The sequence below is a fragment of the Bombus terrestris genome, chromosome 8, assembly GCF_910591885.1.
Source record: "Bombus terrestris chromosome 8, iyBomTerr1.2, whole genome shotgun sequence".
In the NCBI taxonomy this organism is placed as follows: Eukaryota; Metazoa; Arthropoda; class Insecta; order Hymenoptera; family Apidae; genus Bombus; species Bombus terrestris.
The window spans coordinates 1,127,452-1,150,353 of record NC_063276.1 but is presented as its reverse complement, the minus strand read 5'-3'; the positions used below and the strand labels follow the sequence as shown (position 1 = coordinate 1,150,353).

Here is a 22,902-nt window from a genome sequence, read left to right as displayed (position 1 = left end):
GTATACATATATGGTAATATGTCATATGGTCATCTTGTTTATCAATGAAAAATGCTGTAATTATTCGAAACGCAACATAATTATTTTTGAATATTCTATATAAGTGATAACGCGATTATGCAATAGCCTCGAGCGATTCTATTTGCAACAAAATGATTCCAATGCCATAAAGCAACATAATATCCATGTTTCTTACAAGAATTAAATCGCTAAATTATTGTTTCATTTTTATTCTCTTTAATAGTGGAATTGTTCAAAGTATTTTTCTCGCGTGTAATACTTCGTTGGTGAAGTTCGCGAACGGGTTATTCGCTTATTTGAACGCAGTTGCAATCTATTTAGTTCAGTTTGTTTTCTAGGTCAGTAGTGCTCCACTTGAGGCAGTTCGCTAATCGAGATGGTTTATCTTTGAAGGAAATAAATTAATAATATTTAGTAACAATGTATCTCGTTCGATTAATAGGTTAAAAGCTTTATTTAGTAAGTATACGCTTTACTTCTTGTTTTTTTCTTCTGTACTTTCATTTAGGAATTATTTGTGGGAACAATTTTAATTGTATATTTCTTTTATGAATCTTTGCGTGAAGACTAAACAAAAACAAGATGCAAGTGAATACCTGCTTTTTAACAGAATTGTAATTCAATCAGATCGATTAATTGTGCAAGTTAAGAAATTTTCAAAAAATATTTAAATGTTTGTAATTTGTAATACATTTATTATTGGATCTTTAAATTTATTATTAGATCTTTAGCAAAATTTCAACTCATACGAATTTAAAACACAAATTTTTAAATTTGCCTTAACAATATTAATAATTAAATTAACATACACTTTACCTTTATATTCATCTAAAACAATCATTTCTTTAAAATTAATTACGATTAAGAAAATGACGTGTCTAAATATTCTCTGTGATCAGTGACATTTAATAACTTTTTGAGAAGTACGAACAATTCAATATTAAGTAAGTATAAACATTCTTTACCGTGTGATTTACATACAGATTTTATAGAAAGATTTCTTCATACATTTGTATTAAAGCATGATCGTTCGTTGTTTTAAAATCGAAGTATTATAGAATTAAAAAAGAAAGAATGACAGTAAATCTTATACTTGCACAAAAACAAGATATAAAGAATATTTTAGAAAAGACATAAAATGACGAATTCAAAAATATGTGACCTACGTGGAAAGCGTAGACCGTGGCGCTATCTGTCCCTAATCCGAATAGTCCCCTTGTGCAGGGGTTTGGACACGTATGCTGTTTTCTTTGATTCGGGATTCGTATAAATGTCGGTTGACCAATTGAAAAATATTGTTGCTTTTTGTTACCGCACGATTTTCTTTTGATCAGGTATGTCAAGCTCAATAAACACAATCTATAGTATCGTCTTCGATATGGTAAAGTAGAGGTATAGTGGAGGGCAACCTAACCTCACTTTCAATGTATTTTCCGAATAACATATCACATGATCAATTTTGATTATTCAGTCGCAAATTATATACAGATTTCTTAATTTGCAGGTCGTAGAAGAAAAAGTTTTCTGACATAGTGCAAAGTAACCGCAAAAATGAGTACTATTGTCGAACAACCTTGCTATACTTTGATAAACGTTCCAACCGATATCGATCCATTAAACGAACTTCAGTTAAAACAAGATCTGGAGAAAGGCGATGTTCATATAAAGATCGATGCTCTTAAGAAAACCATTCACATGATTTTGAGTGGAGAACGCTTGCCTGGACTTTTGATGACTATCATTAGATTTGTATTACCATTACAGGATCATACCATAAAAAAACTGCTTTTGATATTCTGGGAAATTGTACCCAAAACTTCTCCCGATGGAAAATTGCTTCAGGAGATGATTTTAGTTTGCGATGCTTATAGGAAGGATTTGCAGCATCCTAATGAGTTTGTTAGAGGATCGACTTTAAGGTATTAGTATATCGATCGCTTTACTTTAGTTGTTGAAATGCTAAACTAATTTAAAAATATGCTTGTATATTTCAGATTCTTGTGCAAATTGAAGGAACCAGAACTTTTGGAGCCCCTGATGCCTGCAATAATTGCTTGTTTAGAGCATAGACACTCTTACGTTAGACGTAATGCAGTCCTGGCAATTTTTACTATTTACAGAAACTTTGAATTTCTTATACCAGATGCTCCAGAATTAATAGCAAGATATTTAGAGGGAGAACAGGATATGTCTTGTAGGAGAAATGCATTCCTAATGTTGTTACATGCGGATCAGAGCAGAGCATTGGCTTATTTAGCAGCTTGTTTGGATCAAGTGCCCAGCTTTGGCGACATATTGCAGTTGGTTATTGTAGAATTAATTTACAAGGTGCATATATTTTAAACAAGCTCCTACTGGTAGTAAAAAATTGAGTCCCAAATATTAATAAACGTATATTTTTATAGGTTTGTCTTGCAAATCCGTCAGAGAGAGCTCGTTTTATCAGATGCATCTATAGTTTGTTGAATTCACCCAGTGCTGCTGTACGTTACGAAGCAGCTGGTACTTTGGTTACACTCTCCAATGCTCCTACGGCGATCAAAGCTGCAGCTTCGTGCTACATCGAATTAGTTGTTAAAGAAAGCGATAATAATGTTAAATTGATTGTCTTGGATCGTTTGATTGCAATGAAGGATAGTCCTGTTTATGAGAAGGTCCTTCAAGATTTGGTGATGGATGTACTCAGGGTTCTAGGTAAATATCTAAAGATAAATAAAACTTGTAACTCAAAATATAAAAAATTGCTTAATGCTTTAATTCATATTTTAGGTTCTCCAGCATTGGAAGTTAGAACAAAAACATTAGCTCTAGCGATGGATTTGGTAACAAACCGCACAATCGAGGAAATGGTACAATTACTGAAGAAAGAAGTGCTTAGAACAGCTGGCGGAGAACACGAAGACGCTGGTCGATATCGACAATTACTCGTTAGAACACTACATGCTTGCTCTATCAAATTCTCGGACGTGGCGGCTACAGTAATTCCAGTATTAACAGATTTCTTGTCTGAGAATAACGAAGCCGCTGCCACTGACGTTCTTGTGTTTGTTCGCGAAGCTATCCAGCGATTTGAGAATCTCAGACCACTTATTGTAGAGAAACTGCTTGAGGTATGTATTAAAGAAGTAAAAATTAACAAATTAGTATTCGTTTTCATATCTCAACAAATCAATTTTTAATCTTGCGTTTTACGTATAGGTATTTCCACATATAAGATCGGTAAAGGTACACAGAGCAGCATTGTGGATTCTTGGTGAATATGCAACGACGAAAGAAGACATAGAAGCTGTACTGTGTCGTATACGGGCTGCTTTAGGAGAATTACCATTATTGGAAGCGGAGAATAAACGTCAGGCTGGTGAGAAATTAGCGGAAGATGGAAGCGCACAAGTTATACCAGCACAGTTGGTCACGTCAGATGGCACATATGCTAGTCAGAGCGCATTTAGTGCGGCATCCTTACGTAATTATTTATTACCATCTACCTAACTACTTTAATATGTTGCTGTTTTTTTCACTAGAAAATGATTAAAATATTTGATTTTCTTCAACAAAAAAGAAAAGAGCCGATCTATTTATCGATTTCAGACATTTTATAACATTTATTTTTCTAATATTACAGGAAAGAAAGAAGAAAAACGCCCAGCATTAGTTCAATACATGATGGAAGGTGACTTCTTCATAGGCGCATCTTTAGCTACAACCTTAGCTAAATTAGCGCTTCGTTATAAGAGTCTCGAAATAGATGTGCAAAAGAGCAATCGTATACAGGCTGAAGCGATGTTCGTGATGTCCAGCGTAATGCAGTTGGGTCGTTCGGGTCTCCCTTCTAAGGCAATAACGCACGATGATGCAGAACGTTTGTCCTTATGCTTGAGATCACTGGCTTCCCCGACGGCACTTGTGCAGAAAGTTTTCACAGAGGGATGTCGTGAAGCTCTTGGTAGAATGCTGACAGCAAAAGCTGAAGAAGATTCACAGAATCAAAAGGTTCTTTTTCAAATCTATCTAATATATTCTTCCTTAATTCTTATATAGTCTTGGTCTCAGTACTTGTGCCATATAAATATTTTTAATGCAAATAGTACATTCTTTTGCTCGTACAGGCAAAGGAGAAGCCAGGTAGCGTTGTCCAAGTAGACGACGCGATACAATTCTTACAGTTGAGCCGTGGTTCGGACTTGGCAGGTGGAGCTGGTGATGTATTCGAACAAAGTTTGAGTGCTGCTGTCGCTGGAAGACCCGGTGCTAGTGGAGATGCGCCAACTCCCAATGCTTTGAGCAAGGTTACTCAATTAACTGGCTTCTCAGACCCTGTTTATGCGGAAGCTCTGGTTCATGTTAATCAATACGACATTGTACTCGATGTATTAATCGTTAATCAGACCGAAGATACTCTACAGAATTGTACGGTAGAGCTTGCTACGATGGGTGACTTGAAACTTGTAGAGAGACCACAGCCTATTGTGCTTGCTCCTCGAGACTTCGCAAGCATTAAAGCAAATGTGAAAGTGGCATCCACAGAAAATGGAATAATATTTGGAAATATAGGTAGTTAATAAAGATTCGTGCTGCCACTTTGTTTATCAAAGACATATAAGAACGCGAATTCATCGATTTTCAGTATACGACGTATTCGGCGCGGTATCTGATAGGAGCGTAGTGGTGTTGAATGACATACATATCGATATCATGGATTATATAATGCCAGCAACGTGTACCGACCTGGAATTTAGACAAATGTGGGCAGAATTCGAATGGGAGAACAAGGTGTCTGTAAATACGACGTTATCAGACTTGAGGGAGTACCTCGCTCACTTACTAAAATCTACAAATATGCGTTGTCTCACTCCAGAAAAGGTATTGTACTTTAAATTTAATTTTTTTTTTTTATAAATATGTATATATATATTTTTTATGAAACTTTAATCAAGTTTAAAAATAGTGAGAAAAATGATAGCAAGATTCTTAAAAAAGGGAAACATTTGCATTGTCATTAACGGTGGCAAGCGAAACCTTAAATGTTAAATTTCTAAAAATAGGGGAACAAATATATTTTCAGGCCCTTTCTGGACAATGTGGTTTCATGGCAGCGAACATGTACGCGAAATCGATATTCGGTGAGGATGCATTGGCGAATATGTCCATCGAGAAGCCACTGAACAGACCAGATGCCCCAGTGGTCGGTCATATTCGTATTAGAGCGAAAAGTCAAGGCATGGCTCTGTCGTTAGGCGACAAAATCAGTTCTACGCAGAAAGGTCCACAAAGCAAAGTGGTGCAAGCCGCTTAGAGAGTATAGTTACTTGACCTATGGTATCCTCAGTATTCAAGTTATTTCCAAGGTGGAAAAAACGTGTAGCCAATCGAGTTCGTTCAGATGAAAGAACACGTAAAATGCTGTCAAAATGGCAGTAACCATTTGCCTTCGTCAATTCCATGATTCAAAGTTTCTTCGAACGTCACGATGTTGAGATATATTTTATACGATTAGTGCATTAATTAGTGCATTAATTCATGCGTTGTTTTAGTTTTGTTTCCTCGTACCCAACGCCATCCAACCACAACACCGATTGTACCCGTGAGCGAAGAAATATATACATATACGATACTTTAGCTGTACAAGCTTGTATTTTATTCCGTTAAATTGACGTATCTAATACATACACATATTTTTTAAGAAATAAAAAATGAATACTTTACACCGTTCTTTCGATGCTGATTTATTATCTCCTCTACGTATGTCGTAAAAATGTATAGTATACAATTTGTCTTTTCAAAATGTTGGATTTAACAGTTTACTTTAAAGAATATAAAATAAAGAAATTCAGTTCATATGCCTAAATGAAATTTCATAAGCTATGTTTGTTTTATATTATTTATTCAGTGTTTCACAGCCAGCCACCTCTTCGGGGCGACCTATTATTCAATACTCGTGGTGATCGAGACGTTATATCCACTAATTTTTCTTTATCCTCTGGCATGTTTAAATTCTTTTTCGGACTCAGCGTAGGTTTCAATCGCGACTTTATCGTTTTGCCATCCGTATGACCAGATAACGTCGATTCTGTGTCAGTATTAGGTTTCTTCATGGCCCTCACTGGTGAACCGTATGAAGACTGGGGATTGTTCATTGCGTGGATGGGCAGTGCCGACGATGTTTCTGTAAACACACGTATTATTAAAAGAAGAAGTTCATTTCTTCAAATGGAATCATAACTACTAAATTAAAAAAAAAAAAAAAAAGATAGAGAAATTAATTTCACAATTCGCAATAGAAATAGCTTGCAGAATTTTTAAAAAATATTCTACTCAAGTACGCACAAAGTTTAATGGAAAACAAACATGGAGATATAGAATAAAAATATATCCATTTTCATCTACAAACATTATAGATATTTAACTGAATTTCTTTTTATACAGACGATCAACGAAAATATTTATTTATATTGATTTATTATTATTATTTATTTGAGTGAGAAAACAGTTCCCTTGCATTGAAAACATTTATAAGAGCTTTGTGAAAGCAAGTGGTATTGATTAATTCTGCTGTGAATGTAGTAATAAAACAGTGCTCTTTAAATAAAAATAACAAAGTTCTTACCAGTCGATTGTTGGTAGGCCGTGGTTGAAGAGTTCGCGGACTTCCTTTTGACGACTCGCGGCGGCGTACGAAGCGGTACTGGTGGTGCAATCTTAGCGGGCTTCTCATCGACATAGTCCATTGACATCACGGGCTTCGTCTATAAAGGAAAGCAACAACCCATTACGTGACTCCCTTTAGATGGGATCCAAACATACGCGCGTGCAAAGTTCAAAAAAATTACAATCTTTGAATTAAGAAACTCGTGTCTTATAATTAACAATATCGTATTTTATAAGTATTCAATTCTTTCCTGATGTATTAAGAAAAAATTAAAACGCATTAACAAAAATCGAGGATTTTTAAAGAACTTCTTTCTTTGAATAATGAATTTGCTATTGGGAAACAATATTTTTCGGAATTTTCATAGGTTCTAAGTTCGAGTTTCGATAAAAAGAATTACGGAGATCTTAAATTTGGAGAACTAATATGAATTTTCACAAAATCTTTTTTTAGCTTTATATTCAAAGATTGAAGTTTAATATTTTGCAAGAAAATTTACTAAACAGCGAAATTTTTAATTTACGAAAGTTAATTAAATTCCGCGGAAACCAGAATTTTCCATTGGAGGATTAACAGGATTTTGCTCAAAATCGTTTTTGATTTTGATACTCAAATATAAAGAATTATGCTTCATTGAAAAGTATAATCTTCTGAAAGAAAAATATCAGCTTCAGGCTACTAATTTATGAAAGTTCAATTAACTATGATCGACAATTTAGATTATAAATAAATGTAGAAACAGACAATAGATATATCGACATAAATAAATATATAAATATATAAATTTTTATTTATCTAAAGTTTTAATACACAAAGTGGTACTTACTTTAACAACAGTTTCATTATGGTTTGCTGTGAGAGTAAGAATCGGAGGTTCGGCCAATGTTTCATGCGGTTTTTCCTCAGTTTCGACGATGTCCTGAAGAACATGAAGAATCGTCGAAGCTGTGCTTTCAGGTAGCTCTACAGGCGGTATAGGTGGCAGGGAGCTCTTATTGTTCAATTTCTGTGCTTCTTCCATGGCTGCTTTCAAATGCAATTGATTTTGAAGAGACGCTTTACTGTTACTTTTACCAATTTGAGAGCTTTTTATCGCGCTATCCACGACCTGCAATATTTCATTAATTGTTTCTTCACTCACAACGAATCGAATGTTGATTTCATTACGCGAGTTTAAATACGATTTTCACCTGGCTCCAACGATGATTAGCAGATTTTAATACAGCCAATTTGGCAATCCTTTTCCATCTGGTGATGTTATCTTCGTCTTCGTCCGGTTGCTGAAGAGAATCTGACTGTTCTTCGGATTCCGTACCCGAGACAGGAACTGCTACCTGGAAGTCCTTCATCAGCTGCCGCTCCCAGACCCTCATCTTTTTGCCTAGAATGGCTAATTGTTCACAGAAATGATGAGAGTTAATTAGTTGTAAGAATTAATCGAAAAGTTGAACGAGTCATTGAAGTTTTAAGTAAAGATTTTAATTGATCGTAGGAAAAGTACTTTATTTATTTCAATTTTCTTATTCTTATAAATATTCCATATTCATTCGTATTGTTCATTGATATATTCTTATTCTGTATTCTTATTTTGTATTCTATATTTTATATTTTTGTTGTAGAATTTCCTTATTTTCTCATTTGTCGTTTTCTTGTTTGCCAATACTATATTTATTATTTAGCAATTTATCAAACATCAACTACGTCACAAGGAACAGTTTTAAATTTCTTTTCTCTTAAAATCCTCGAAATCACTTACTTCTTTCTTTAGTATCAGCCCCAGCAATATCCATGCCGTTCCTCTGTAGGATATCCAGCAATTCGCATCTCCAAGATGACAAATCTGATTTTAATTCGTGAACATCGTCCTCGGTAACAGGATCCATTTCGTGTTCAGAATGCGAGTTCACTACGTACCGCCATATCAGAGCTCTCATCACGGCTCCATACCTGATCAGAGCAAACAAGAGCGTCGTAAAATTCGTAAAACGCCATGGTAGATATGGTAACTCTTAGCATACTAAGGATCCTTTCATCCAGGAGGATTATTAAAAGACCATAGTCTCATATTTAATATCTAACGAGGAATAATATCTCTAATATATTTATGTCGATTGTCAGAAACTGAAATACGAACTGAAATTGAACTATGAATTTTTCAAATAACCCACTGTATGGCTCGTAAGTCTTAGAATTATTATCAATTTGTATTATGCGATGAATTATAGTTAAAGATCGATTATTACTTAGACTCGTGTGCCCGCTTGCGATCGCTCGTTTCTCTTTCGAATTTCTTCTTCTGCAGACCGCACAGTCTGAAGAGTAATTTCGGTGGTGGAAGAATATTGAACGGAGGCGGAAGCGTATCGCCATCCTCGAAGTAGCTCATCCATAACTTCGTCCGCGCGAACTTCCATTCCTTGTCCGCGCGTTCCTGTTTTACGTGGGATTTTACGAATCGAAATTCTCTCCTTCTTTCGTGTTATGAAAAGTGATTTACCTCGATGACAGCGTAGCTGTTGCTCATCATGGCGATGAGAAGATTCAGCAGAACGATCACGTTGATCACAGAATATGAACCAAACATCAACAGGCCCCAGAATCGAGTGTAAGTCTTGATTCCTCGAAACAGAAATCGACGTAACGAAACCAAGAGCTTTTTTGATGCATAGTAATCAAAATTGAGAAACATGATCTTACGAATTTATGATTTATTTAAAAAAAGAACAACAAGATAGATTTATAGCATAAAAGTTGGATTATTCTCTCGGTTTACCTGCGAGTTCGAAGCTTTCTATGCCAATTCCTCCGAAACTAGCCCAGAATAAGCTCTGGCACGACTCGAAGAGATTGCTGAATCTGTTAAAGAATATTATAAAAAGGGTAATTATTGGGTTGAATTGAGAAATTGGAGAAAATAATTTTTAGTAAATGATTGTTGATTACGATGTACGAATACTAGCCTTCTCCATCTTAAACAGGACTCGCTGGTAGGATCCCAAGATGGGTCCGCGATGTTATCGTAGCATTTCCGCCTCTCCAATTCCGTGAAGTACCAAAGCAGTTGGTTTAGGCCACAAGCAAAGGCGAAAAGTACCAACGTGTAGATGAAGAAGAACTTTACGATGTCTATCACCATTCTACCTAAGGATATCTGGAAGAAAACGTATTTTCCATCGATGATACTGGAGATCAAGAACGACCGAGCTCTTGAAAAAAGATCAGAATTGGAAACAAAAAGAGAATTTTGTTCAGATTTTTGTTGGAATTTTTAGAATCGTAAAAGTTTGTAATTTTGTAATTTTAGAAAATTTTTGGAATTTTTCCTTAACATTTTATTCCTTTCTTTCAAATATTTCTGTTTCCTTTATCCATTTTATATATATCCTTCTTAGCATTGTTTTTTTCAATTTTTAATTGACGTTTTTAATTAAAAATTCACGATATCGGGAATGACAGATACCTGAAGAGGCCCTAAATGAGGATTGATACTGAACAAATGAATGAGTTTCAAAGCGCTGAAGATGTTGGCGGCTGCGAACAAACCCTCCGCTATTAGCTGAGGATCGAAATCGCTCCATGTTTCTCTCGGGACCAAAGCTGCCATAGGATTCTGATTAATCTCCGCTCTTTGTTGAAGGTACGCGGCAGTTCTAAGAACCACAGTTGCGATGTAGAGAAAGTTTTTGGTGAAGTCGATGAAATTCCACATGTCTCGTAAATATGCCTTCAAGCCATCCACATAGGCCTTGAAATTTGTAGCATATTAATTTTTGTTATTCGATTCTACAACATAATGCGTTAAATCTACTATTCTAAAGTAAACTCGGTTTTATACGTGTACATTAGTTTCATACGAAATCTTCGTATTCCAACTATTTCTACATGTCCTAACGAAGCTTCGCGATATTCGACAATTCCTAACACGAAAAACTTCTTTGCATTTTTCTCGAGCTTATAATTCTATAGAATCCTATAGAACTAAAAATTAAGATGCTTAATGAAGTAGCTGTGGTATAATTTTCTCTGGATAGAGATTTTTCAAAGATTCCAAGATCATCTCCAATTTTTTAAATAACGTACATTCTTCTGATAGAATGTATTATACATCTTTGACACAGTATATATTTTTATATGAACTCGAAGGCCTACAGTATAACGTAATAAACAAAATAGAGAAAAAAGTAGAAAGTACCTCTCTCATTTCTTGCCAAATAAATCCAAGAACATAGAGAACAACTACACCCTCTAGAAACGAAGGGGCTGCGCCCCTTTGTCTTGCTAATTCCATCTCGATATCTCTTTTTGCCTTCTCGCTGCCGAATATCTTTACTATTTCCACTTCTGCGCGTTGCGACACCAGCATCAAAATAACTAAACAACGATTATTCATCGTCTGACTTGATCGTTTCATTCCAACAATTATTAATATCATTGTGACTTACATAGAAAGAAGACGTATGAGGCAGCGTGAACGAGAAATTTGACGAATGGCTTTCGCATCATTTGACCAGTTTTCGAGTTTGGCGCTAGTAAGTACATTATCGAGTAGAATGGAAACATGAGGGCAGTTTTTGCAAGAACACCGCACTTTTGCCACGTGGTCATACGCCGAAAGCCAGGCAAGCCGTCGTACCTTTAATGGACGAACGAGAAGAAGATAATTTAATACCCAAAATATAGTATATGTTGTAATATTTAGTGATCGAAATAAGTCTTTGGTTAGATTCTGCTTCTTTATGGGACCAATAATGTGAATTTGTATAAACATCCACAGGCTATCCGTTATATATAGTTAGGTCAATTGGTAATTTTATAAGAATTAATATCTTTATTTTAACGAACCACTGATTATGTTACAATTTATGCCATAAGGAAACGAAAAATCTGTTAAGTAACTGATTTTTAGGAAATTGAACTTTGCCCTAACTACGGAGCTCAATTCAATGACCTTTACGAGGAACAAGTATCTTTATTATCTTTACTGTTCCAAGATTCTTTTGCCTTGGTTGAAAAATTCTAATTAAAATAAAGCTGTATCTTTAAGAGAGATCTCCGAATATCCCTCTTAGTATAATTTCGTCATCTTAATGTTCTTCTTAAGTTCTTCATCTGCTTCTTTAATTTCCACCTCGCAAAATGATTTTTATGAATCATGTTTTAATATCAGTAATCGGTTTTAATATCAGTAAAACGTGACAAGAAGGTCCGATAGTTACAGTGTAATTGAGTTCATTGTTAATGTAATATACGAAATAAAGTTTGCAAACAGCCAGTGGCAATTTCACGCGGATAATTCAGGAGCAGAAAATCGAGGGAACTTTGTAACGAACTCACCAGATCGCCGCCAACAGTTGCTGTACGTGGGAATGGGCGACGAAAGTTTTCTGCTTATATTGTATGGCCAATTCTAATCTAGCCAGCTGTTTCCTAGTGACCAAGTTCTCTTCATCCTCGGGATCATAGTTAAGGATCGTGTGCAATTCCGTGGTAGTTCGCACTTGTTGCAGCAGATCAACGGCGAATCTAATTGAAATGAAATCGACGAAAGCTTTTAAGGATATTTCCAGATCTCCAAGGTTTACATATTAGAAAGGACATTTTGTAATTTCAAGAGAAATAGCCATATTTTTTACATTTACTTTTTTATAACTGCAACAGTTCTACATTGTATTAGTTTTTTTAAATTTAGCTTTACATCTTTTAAGAATATACGATGCAACGTGTTTGGTAACACGTTGTAGAAAATTAAAAATTCTACAAGCCAAAATCTGACGACAATGGTAGAACGAAACTGTGTTTATTTACAAGCCTAAAATTTATTTGAGAAATTTTAAAACTACCCACGCGACAAAATGAAATATCGATGGACAAGGTAAAAACTAAATGAAAGAGAATGAAATTTACCTCTCCACCTGTCGTCGAAGCTTCAGATATTCGCCCCTGCTTTCCGGTTCGGCAATCGTCAGTTCGCGAAGTTCCCAGCTTAATTGAAAAGCTGTTAGCAATGGATCTGGCGAGCTGAGCGCTATTAAGCTTGGACTTGCCAATGCTTTGTACTCGGAAATCCTCGTGGACGAAAGTCTCAGTGGGTCGCCTGGTATAAAAACGAACGATAATGTCAGTGTAATATACGTTTTAAATCAGATTCAAGTTTCAGTTTCTAGATTTATACAACTTTGACATTTTTATAGTGACATTTCGAAAATTGTTGAGTAATCCTTTTACTTTCTTCTTCTTGAACCCTTAATTGCTACACTAAAATGGAAATACGTTCGTAGCAATGGAACTTAACTTGATCGATGATTATCTATACACTTGACGTCATGCGCTACTCGAGAACGAATTGTGACAATGTTTATGACGGCTAAATTCTTTTAGAGAAACCTTTGCAAACATTTATTCTTTTTCTCGTTCGGAGAAGTTGCGCGAAAGCATGAAAAATAAATCGCGTGACCATCGCGTAATTGTAACAACTATAACCTTGTTTACCGATGGCTTATATTTCAACGCACGGTATTTTTATCGAAATCTTTTTCCTTTGATAGAAAAAAGACGTAAAAGTCTTTAAAGAAATACGAACATTTATTATTATTTATTTGAGAATTTATTTTATAGGATTGCTCGAGTGTTTCACCTGTGGTTGATCGCAGACAATCGGCACATCCACATTTAATGTCGTGTGGCATGGGCAAAGTGGCACCGCGATCCAGCAACAACTTCAAAATCTCGTAGTTGTTCCGCTGTGCGGCCAAAATCAGAGGCGTGATTTCTGGCGGATATCTCGCGGATGCTGGATCGATCTTCTGCCAACTGTGGATCACATCTTTCGTCGCTACAAATGCAGATTGCATGGATATTTTATAAGAAACGTCAGGTTCGATCGTTTACTAGTTTCTCAATTGTCCACGTGTTTCGCCGAATTAAAAGATTCGATAGCAGGATGGAACATCGATCACTCACAGTTTTCCTCGGCCAATAAATTAGCAGTCAGCAATTCTTCGTGTTCGAGCAGCAACTCTACAGCTTCCACAAATTCTTGATCGATGGCTCGGAGAAGAGCATCCTTCGTCTCCACACCCATCACCACCAACAATTCAACCATTTCCAAATTCTCCGAATCAATGGACAATGACAAAGCGCCGCGTCCCAAACTATCCACGCAATTTATGTCCAGCGACTTCCCCTAAGATTTAAATACGTTGTACCCTTCTCACGAAATAGAAGTCGATTAAGAAAAAGCATCGATTGGATCAAAGACTCACGTTGACGCTACCCTTATTGGCAAATTGAATGAATCTTTTGACGTTAACTAGATCGCCCCGTTCCACTGCTAATAGATATTTCTTTTCTTCGATGTTCAAAGGTCTTGGAAGATGGACCACGTAGCTTTCCGTCTCGTTCGGAGGAGCTTCTACCTCTCTCTCTGTCTTCTCGAAGCCCATTTTCGACTACGGCCTTAAGGACAATTTTCGAAGTTCTATAACACGAAGAAGATCTTTTATAACACGAGTCTTTAAAGGACAAATATTTTTTACATCTGCTATTGTTGTATTTTAATTAACAGGGGAATTAGATCTTAGGGAAAAGAAGAGATTTATAAATATTTAACCTTTACCCCCAATCGCAACACGCGAATAATGCGAGCTATCTAAGAACCGAATTTCCACCGATTTTCCAGTACACACCAATCTTCACTAACACATTCTCGTCAAACCAAAACTCTGGAAACAACTACAACTCTATCTTTTATTTATTCACCTCCAAACTTGTTTTTTATTAAAAAAAATCTCTTGATTAGATTCTCCAATTTCTGCACCACACTGTCACAAAGTAGTACGAAAAATCAACTACGCTTAACGATTGAAAAAATCATTGATGTATTCAGAAAGAGTCAGGTTCGCGAAGAAAGTTTTGTAAGCGAACGACACTGACGAGAGTCGATTTCGCTTATATAGGGGATGATGGAAATCGAATTACGAGTATTAACCGAGACCCTGTTTATTTGCCTGGTCGCTTAAGGCGGTGTACACACACCGACTAATTTGCTTATCGATATCTCGTTAGCCACACGATGGCTTGTCAGAGGGTGCTCTCGAAGAGTCATCTCTGACAGTTATACCTTGTCTATAGACAGGCTTTTGCATATAAAATAATAATAATAATTATAGTTAATAAATAATTAATAAGTAATAATTAACGAATAATTAGTAATACCGTATGCAATAATAACTACAATAATTATTATTTTACGCGAAAGATCCACAGGAAAAGGGGGGAATGACAGATTTTTACATTTCTCGATAAAAGAAAATTTATTTTTCTGTATACTGGGTGTAACAGAACGTGCGAGATCCGCTTCTTGAGCTGATTGTACACCTAAAAACAATGAAAAATGTTCGTATAAACATGCTCTGGGCTGTCTTTGTCTATGGGGTATAAAAATTTTGTAAATGGAACAACACCTATTGAAAATGTTGAGATACCAAGGTTCGGAATAGAACAAGCTTTGCAACAAATTGGGGAAACGCCAGGAACCATTCAGAGTGTAACCGGATCCACGACAGGACGTCTATAGGCTTGGAAATGGAAGGTGGTAGTTTTGAGCATCTTCTGCGAAAGTAATTAGATAACACGAAGTCAGAACAGAAAATTCGCTACATCTTATAAATGAAGACAGATAGGACATATGTTTTTAGATGTACAATCAGCCCTGGAGGTGGATCCCACGTGTTTCATTACATCTTGCGTAATGTCGCAACTTCATATTTTCTCATAGATATTTTATGAAAGTAAAACGGTTTATTCTTTATTTTATTCTGCATCATTTTCAATTTTTACTTATAATTCTAAGTAATATATGATGCATAAATCTGTAAGAAAATGTGATAAAGGAAAAAAGAAGAGAGGAATCTTAGAAGATTTCATATAAAATGTTGGAAATTTATTAAAAAATTCTCGAGATAAATATGCGATGGATATATTTTTTTATTTCCATGCCTTGTGTGGCTTAGATATTAAGCGATGAAGTATAAAGCATCGTTAGAGTTATATGATCAGTTTACTATCCCAAAAAAATGTAATTCTTTAGACGCGTTTTAGCGTCCTCCGTCGTTATAGTCCTGCAACACGATCATCCTTGATATTCTTTTCACAGGATCTTTTTACGCGGATTGTTTGCTCGAATAGCCCCTAAAAGTTACGATACCCTTAACTCGCGAATCTTTCGAATCGATTTGTCCACCGCTAAGCATCTACTGCTCGATGAAACTTAGCACGCGATGAAAGAGAAATCGCGATATTTCAAAGAAATTATCTCTCGACGATCGGTGAAACAGATAAATACGTCTCTATACGTATAATATTTACTTGGTACGCTTGACAAAAGCGATTTGAATTTCAGATTTTCTAGGAACTTCAAGTGATCAAAATTCTCCTTCCTTTCCTTTCATTCTCAAAGTCTTTAAGCTCTTCCCCTTTAGCGTACATAATGAACGAGGATGCATAAAATACTTGGAACGATGCACAAATCTCTTCTTAAGTTCAGTTTCTTTGATCGCACCCATAAAGATATACATTTGTATGGAAATTCATAGTCTATTGATTAATTAATACGTGTCTCACAATATCCTCACCAGACATCACCAAAGTCTTCGCGACATCTTGGAAGTAGCTCAAAGCAGCGACGAAACACTCAAACAGCATTAAAGGCCGATTATCCGCGCAACCTGGCTAGTTACAAATTGCGAAATTCATTAAACTGGACTATTAAAGAGTTCCCTCTTATGGCTTAGCAGGTCGCCAGATATCAGAGGAACGAGGGATGAAAAAGAGCCAGCTAGCTCTTTTTAGCTAGGTTTGCACTGCGGCTTCATCCACTTTTCCCCTCGTTCCAGTCGATGTTTGCTCGATGGCTAGCGTCCATGAGGGTGTTCAACGATCGTAGATCCAACGCAGATTATCCATCGGCTTCCGTTTATATGCTTCTTTCCACTTCGATCTCGTTGTTTCGAAGAACTTTCTATTGACTATCGAAGAGCTGTTCCGTTACGGATAGTTGCGTATCAACAGGTATTTCGTCGAGAATATTCATGTTTGTTTCACGAGGTGATTTCTTTGGAATTTTCTATCGTAATTGTCTTTTAGCTCTTGTTGTTATTTCGCGTTACAGTATTAGTTAGTTATTATCTCATGTTTTCTCGTGTTTTTAAAACTAATATTTACTCTTAATTGACGAGGTAATTCTTTTGGAATATTTTAGTGGGTTTACAATTGTCGTTGTTATTTAAGGTGAAATTATTACACAGCTGTTACTCTTTTAGTTATTACAAGTGGTATAAGTGGTAATAAAGATATTTTTAAACTGTGCGACCTTTGACTATTTCCTTTAATTTTGTGCGTAGTATACTTCGAGATTTCTATCACATTTGACATTTGACGTCAGTGCTATCTAGCTTATCCGCGTTTTGTAGCTTTTCAGAATATTAGTTTCAACCCGAGTTTTTTCGCCCTTTAATTTTAATTTCAATTTTTTATCGTAATTTGTAGCGTTTTATTTACAGTGGCACAAAATTTTTGTGACGTTTAAAATCCCATTTCCCTCGTGATTTTTCCGAATTTTTCAGAGTTAATATTTCACAACGATGGCGAATGTTTGATATAATATTTGATTGAGAGTAATTCTGAAACATAATCTATTTCTATATTAGTTTATGCGATTCTATATTGCTTCGCATAAAGCTCAAGCTATTATTTATAACTTGATATAATTATTTATAATTTATGCCTAGAATTCGCGTTGATATCGCATAAAATACCGTAAAAACACAGACCGTCACAGATTTGACAATGAAACGTAACGTGTCGAGCAACTATTATTCTTAGGTTGTTAAATTTAAAAAGAAGCTTGCAACTGAAGTTGTAAAGTTATTCGAGGATTGTCGAACGCAAGAAAAATAAATGGACCAGCGGTGCTGACTCAAGGAAACTGTGAAATGTCAACAGCTTGGGAACTCGTTTCTCAGGTGCAAAAATAACACGCTAGTACGAGAAGAGAAAGACTTAGAGCTTATGGCGTTCCGTGAAAATGCTCTGGTAATACTTTATACACATGCTACGTTGTGTTAACTAAAAGAACGTCATTTCTTATTTACGTTAATTGAGAATGATCGTACAAATCATAAGACATCGTTTTCTTTCACTCGTGAAAAGCTTTTTTTTATCATTTCGTAATTTAATTTCGTTTAATCATGCCAATAACACACTTTTCTTCTGAAACACCATGCTACATGACGTATAAATGGTTACTGTATTGATTTATATTAATGGCGATATTGATAATTTTTATTCAAAAATATCGACAAACACTTTTAAGACAAAAACAAATATACGTGTAAAATGATAATACGAAAAAGTTTTGCGGTTTGTTCGTCAAAAAATCCTAAAGAGATCTAAAAAGTCCTTGATCATTTTTTCTTAAACTCTCGTACCCCTTTTCGGATATTATGCATTCGTTCTCTCGTTTTCAGGATAGGTTTGAGCTTTCAAGTTCGAACTTTTCGCACGACTTTGCGAAGGTTTTAGTTCCTCGCCCGCATGTATTTACGTCTGTTCCATTTTCCTGAAACTCGAAGCGTGACTACTATACTTTGGCTGCTAACGAAATTCATAACTTTGTTACGTCGTGACCTATAACACGAAATATATAAAAACAAGAATATAATATAGTAAAAGTATAATACGATATGCACGCGCAGATAAAAATAACAAAATTCAGAAACATTTCAATTCTAATACTCCAGCAAAGTATTAAACGACGCGCGTTATCTTATCGATAGATTCCGGATATTTCTGCGTTTGTGACAAAAAAGCACAGAGTATTCGCTTTGATATTTGCTGCGTGACGCAAATCATTGTCATTGTTTAATTGTATCATTTCGTTCGGTCGCGTGGCCACAATTATTTTTGTACAAAATTCGTAAAATAGAAATTATTGTACAAAGCCAATATAAAAACGAGTTTGCATAAAAGCTCGCAATCTACGTATCGATCTTGTCAAAGAATAGAAAACGATAGGAAAGACAGTACGAAAAAATAAATAAACGCGTGGATCCTTTCGAATATTGCAAAGAAACTCTCCGATCTTCTTTGCACAACTATCTATAAGGGAAAGCGTTTGGGATTGTTAAAAGAATATCTATGTCGATGAACCTTCTGAATAGACACAGCGAATAAACGATTGCGTTTAACAAGCAATCGATGTCAAGCGATGGGAAATGTATCGCGGAGCGGATCGAGTGAAAGCATCTTTTTTCATCGTTCATTCGGAAGCGAACTTTCTTCGTGTCGGAAAAACGCGATCATCGGACACAGAGCGGGAAGGAAAATAACGCGAGAGAGGAACTACGCCTCGAATAAATCTGTCGATCGGATCCGAGCGATCTTCAGTGTTTGCTTTCGTTGCCATCGTTAAATAACGAGACTTCTCTTGCATCATTAATTTACATATTTGCTTTTAAGATCTACGATTCTTCTTTATTTTTTGTATATTTCTATACACCATGGCAATACGTTGCGAGATATTACATTTTACAAGATTCATTCTAGTTTTGATAATTGGTTCGATTCTGATTGGTAATTCGTTTGGTGACGAGAAGATCGAAGATGATCCTGTGAACTTCCGGCACACGAAGGATCTTGAGGTAGCTGCTAGTGAACACGAAGGTAAGTAACAGTTTTACAGAAGTCTATTCGTAATTGCTTCGATATTTTGTTTAGAAAATGATAAATATGTTCATATACATACTTTTCGAAGTAGTTGGTTTAATTATTTTCTTAAGGTACGTTAAATCATTATCTGAGAGAGATTCGCTTGTCAAAGTAAACGAATTTATTCACAATAGGCATTTATTAATTTCCAGAAGCAACTTTCCTAAAGTAAATGAAAGTAAATCGAATCACATTGTTAAAATAATTCTTTTGTGTCTTATTTTAAGGTACGATTCAAAACTAATATTCCTCGATTTACAAAACTATTAAATTAATAATAAAAATTCGTGGCTAATGCTTCAAGCGTTCGAGAGATCAAAGGAATCATTCTTTGTAATTGTCACCTTTGTTTTATTCATTTCTCGATGCAAGAAACGGTAGACTTAATTAATACCGAAATAGAACGCCTTCAGTTACTCGGTAAACCTTAATAACTCCAATTAACACCATCCTTTCATGGAGTTCGAGAATTTCTTGAGAAATTTTCGGCAAAGGGTGAAAAGCTTTATTCGGTAATTAATTCAAACAGGTGGAGGAAGGCAAGAGGAAAAGGGCGGTGGCACCAAATACGAGGAAGATCATCATACCGTTGACGACGAGAAGGGTGACAAGGTACAGCACCATTGTTCGAACGAATTTCTCGTACAAAATCGTTCAACAGTTTCTACGAATTGCACATTCGCAAAAATTCTTACCAAAGTGTTTTATTAAAAGAAGGATAAAAGAAGAAAGTAGAAAACACGATGTTTTAAGCGTGACGTTATTTTGAATTGTTTTTACGTTAAATAAATTGCAGATATTTATGCAAATTCATATCTTCATAGATGCGGATAAATAAAGTGCGTATTTTATTTTTTAACTTTCGATATTTCATATATTTTTGCATTTGTATATTTTTTTTTGCAAATGTTTGCATATTTACACTTGTCAAAAACGCATAAATGTCCGCAGTGTAATAATGACACCAGAACATTCCTTTTAAATTTATCGAACGATTTCATAGAAGCTTTCGCAGTTTTTATACAAATCGTTATTGATGAATTAATTTTATCGTTCCCTGAAAAAGCCAGAGGAAATAAATTAACATACAAGCGATACATTTAAAATAGAAAACGATAGAAGAATGCTCGTTGAAATGGTTTAACGTTACAATAAAGGTCATAAAGATGCAGTAACAAGATCCATTATTTCTTAAAAATATCTTTTCCCAAGAATCATTATTAATACATAAAAAAATACTTTATTGCGAATTATAAAAGAATACTCGTAAAATGCTTCGATACTACAAGAAAGACTTCCAATAACAACTCTCGATATTAATATCTTCGATAAATTGAATTTTATAATCATTACGTTGCACGGAAGGATAACAAGCGTTGCTTTAATCTATCAACTTCTCATTAATTTACGCGTTAATGTCAATCAAAATATCCATACACTTGCGAACAACAGTGTAAATACATTATTTTTCAATCTGCTCTAAATTTCTCTCCAAATTTTTCAAACACGTCCAATATCATCGTAATTTCATCATAAACTCAGCAAACCGTAATATTTCGGCGTTAATTGATAATCTGGCTGCAATATCACAGCTGTAACAAATTTCCTTGGGAGCATGCAACACTCCTCTTCTCCTGCAGCCGTACTCGTCATTGTCGACGTCCAAGACTCTCTTCCCTTTTTATCGCCCGTAATATTAGTGTCCACCCGGTGTTCTTAAGGGATTATTTATTATACGGTCGTCGTTGCGCGAACGATATCTTTGCAGAGACTGAACGACGCTTCTTTCTTCACCGGGAAATTCTTCGTAACGACGAGACGGTATTTTCGCCCCTTTGTCCGGCACACGCACCCTTCGATATTGCTTCTCGCGCTCGTTTCATGGGCCACTGACCACGAGGCAATTAATTCGTTAACGGACTCGTTATTCGCCCAAAAAATTCTTTTCGATATAGCCATTCGGAGAAAATTCTTTGATTTCTTCCAAACCAGTCTCTTTTATGAATTAGAACGTTGCTGTTTTGCAATTCTTTTTTGTAATATTTATAACGGCGAGTAAACTGCGGATTTTTATGCAAACTCGTATCTTTTAAGAGTACGATTGATCGAGTAGATCCTTGTTAGAATGTAGTTGTTTTATATTTTATAGGAAGCACAGTACTTTGGATATTTTGTATAGCTTCTCATATTGCGTGCATTCCATGCAATTTTGCGTTTCCAAATCTCCTATGATCGCATGGAAATCCGCAGTTTGTAGCAATTTGTAGCTGTATGGCATTTCGCCCGTATTTGTTGTGCGATCATATTTTCATAACGCGGATGCCTGTTTCATCGATCACGAATGCTTGAAAACAGGGTTACAAGGTCTTCCATGAATTCGACAAGGGTGAGAAGGGCCACCATGACAACGAGGGCCACAAGCAAAAATACGACGAGAAAAAGGGGAAAGAGGAAAAGGAACACGAGGAGACGGATCATTATGACGAGAGTCACCATGGCGAAGAAGGCGAGAAAGCTGCGAAATTCGACGAGGAGGGCAAACACCAAAAAGGCTACAGCACCAAAGGAGAGCACAGTATTTCTAAGAAGGTTTTTATTTCAAACTGTACAAACTATACTTCAACTATACATAGGGTGGATAAAAGTTTCTAAAGTCGATACGTGGATATCTTAAGAAAAATGTAATTCTCTAGACACAGAGAGTTTTATTAAGAAATTATGATACGAGACGAGTGTTGTAGGACGAGTATGAGAAGAAGCACGATTTTTACGATGAGTATCACGAGGATGGGGAACATGAGAAACATGGAGGGTATCACCACGAACACGAAGGCAAGAAGGGTGGACACGAGAAGAAAGGACATACGGACTCTGCTCGTCGCGAGGTTTGTCAAAATATAGAAATTAATTGGTTTCTTTTCTGATAAATTTATCGTTTATTTATTTGGTTCGTTCGTGGATCAGTTTTAATTTATCCAAATCGTAAGAAATTGTTACATGATTTCTAAACGTTCAAACGTTTCTAAACTTGTCAAATTCGATATTCATTGATATATCTATCAGCATCGGCATGGTAAAAAGAAGAATCACGAGGAGGGTCATCATCATCGTAAGCAGAAGGGTCGCAAGCTCGCTGAAGGCCACGATAGTCATCATCAACACGATAAGAAATATGGAAAGAAGGGTGGACACGAATCAGGGAAGAAATGGTTCGCCAGCAGCGGTCATTAAATTCTCAGGAGATAAAGTATGTTTTCTAAATATGAATTTATGCTTCGAAAGATTAACTCTTCAGCTAGTCATGACAGCGAATATCCGCGTCTTAAAACGATTCAAAGATTCGTTAAAAAATATTTAAATGATTAATATATGACAATTTAGAAAACTCTTAATCCGTTGTATAGAATTTAGAAGAAACAGAATTGATGATTATGGTACGTTATACACATATTATACATCCTTAGACGTAG

At 35.7% G+C, this 22,902-nt stretch overlaps 3 protein-coding genes across 5 annotated transcripts; 2 read left to right on the top strand and 1 right to left on the bottom strand.

Annotated features, from left to right (window-relative positions):
• The first annotated feature begins 1,210 nt into the window (after positions 1-1,210).
• LOC105665983 (coatomer subunit beta) lies at positions 1,211-5,730 on the top strand. Its single transcript, XM_012310888.3, has 10 exons — positions 1,211-1,355; positions 1,526-1,940; positions 2,016-2,349; positions 2,427-2,715; positions 2,791-3,131; positions 3,220-3,484; positions 3,644-4,011; positions 4,128-4,572; positions 4,646-4,881; positions 5,084-5,730. The coding sequence occupies exons 2-10, from the start codon at positions 1,573-1,575 to the stop codon at positions 5,312-5,314; spliced, it is 2,877 nt and encodes a 958-aa protein (XP_012166278.1). The 5' UTR covers positions 1,211-1,355; positions 1,526-1,572; the 3' UTR covers positions 5,315-5,730.
• Positions 5,729-14,594, bottom strand: LOC100643451 (transient-receptor-potential-like protein). 3 transcript variants are annotated; one of them, XM_048408188.1, is made up of 18 exons: positions 14,277-14,594; positions 13,930-14,144; positions 13,628-13,850; positions 13,302-13,499; positions 12,572-12,761; positions 12,002-12,190; positions 11,110-11,300; positions 10,860-11,038; positions 10,128-10,412; positions 9,628-9,818; positions 9,441-9,523; positions 9,165-9,286; positions 8,911-9,098; positions 8,424-8,614; positions 7,858-8,057; positions 7,494-7,775; positions 6,626-6,764; positions 5,729-6,184 (listed from the first exon to the last, which is right to left on the bottom strand). In XM_048408188.1, exons 2-18 carry the CDS (start codon positions 14,107-14,109, stop codon positions 5,913-5,915), a joined length of 3,303 nt encoding a protein of 1,100 aa, XP_048264145.1. In that variant the 5' UTR covers positions 14,110-14,144; positions 14,277-14,594; the 3' UTR covers positions 5,729-5,912. The 3 variants fall into 3 exon arrangements, with proteins under 3 accessions (XP_048264145.1, XP_048264143.1, XP_048264144.1); XM_048408186.1 differs by having other exon boundaries at positions 14,283-14,594; XM_048408187.1 differs by having other exon boundaries at positions 14,426-14,594.
• A 4,630-nt stretch (positions 14,595-19,224) lies between these two features.
• Positions 19,225-22,663, top strand: LOC105665995 (putative eggshell protein). Its single transcript, XM_012311046.1, has 5 exons — positions 19,225-19,387; positions 19,962-20,044; positions 21,788-22,021; positions 22,174-22,317; positions 22,496-22,663. The coding sequence occupies exons 1-5, from the start codon at positions 19,225-19,227 to the stop codon at positions 22,661-22,663; spliced, it is 792 nt and encodes a 263-aa protein (XP_012166436.1).
• Positions 22,664-22,902: the final 239 nt, after the last annotated feature.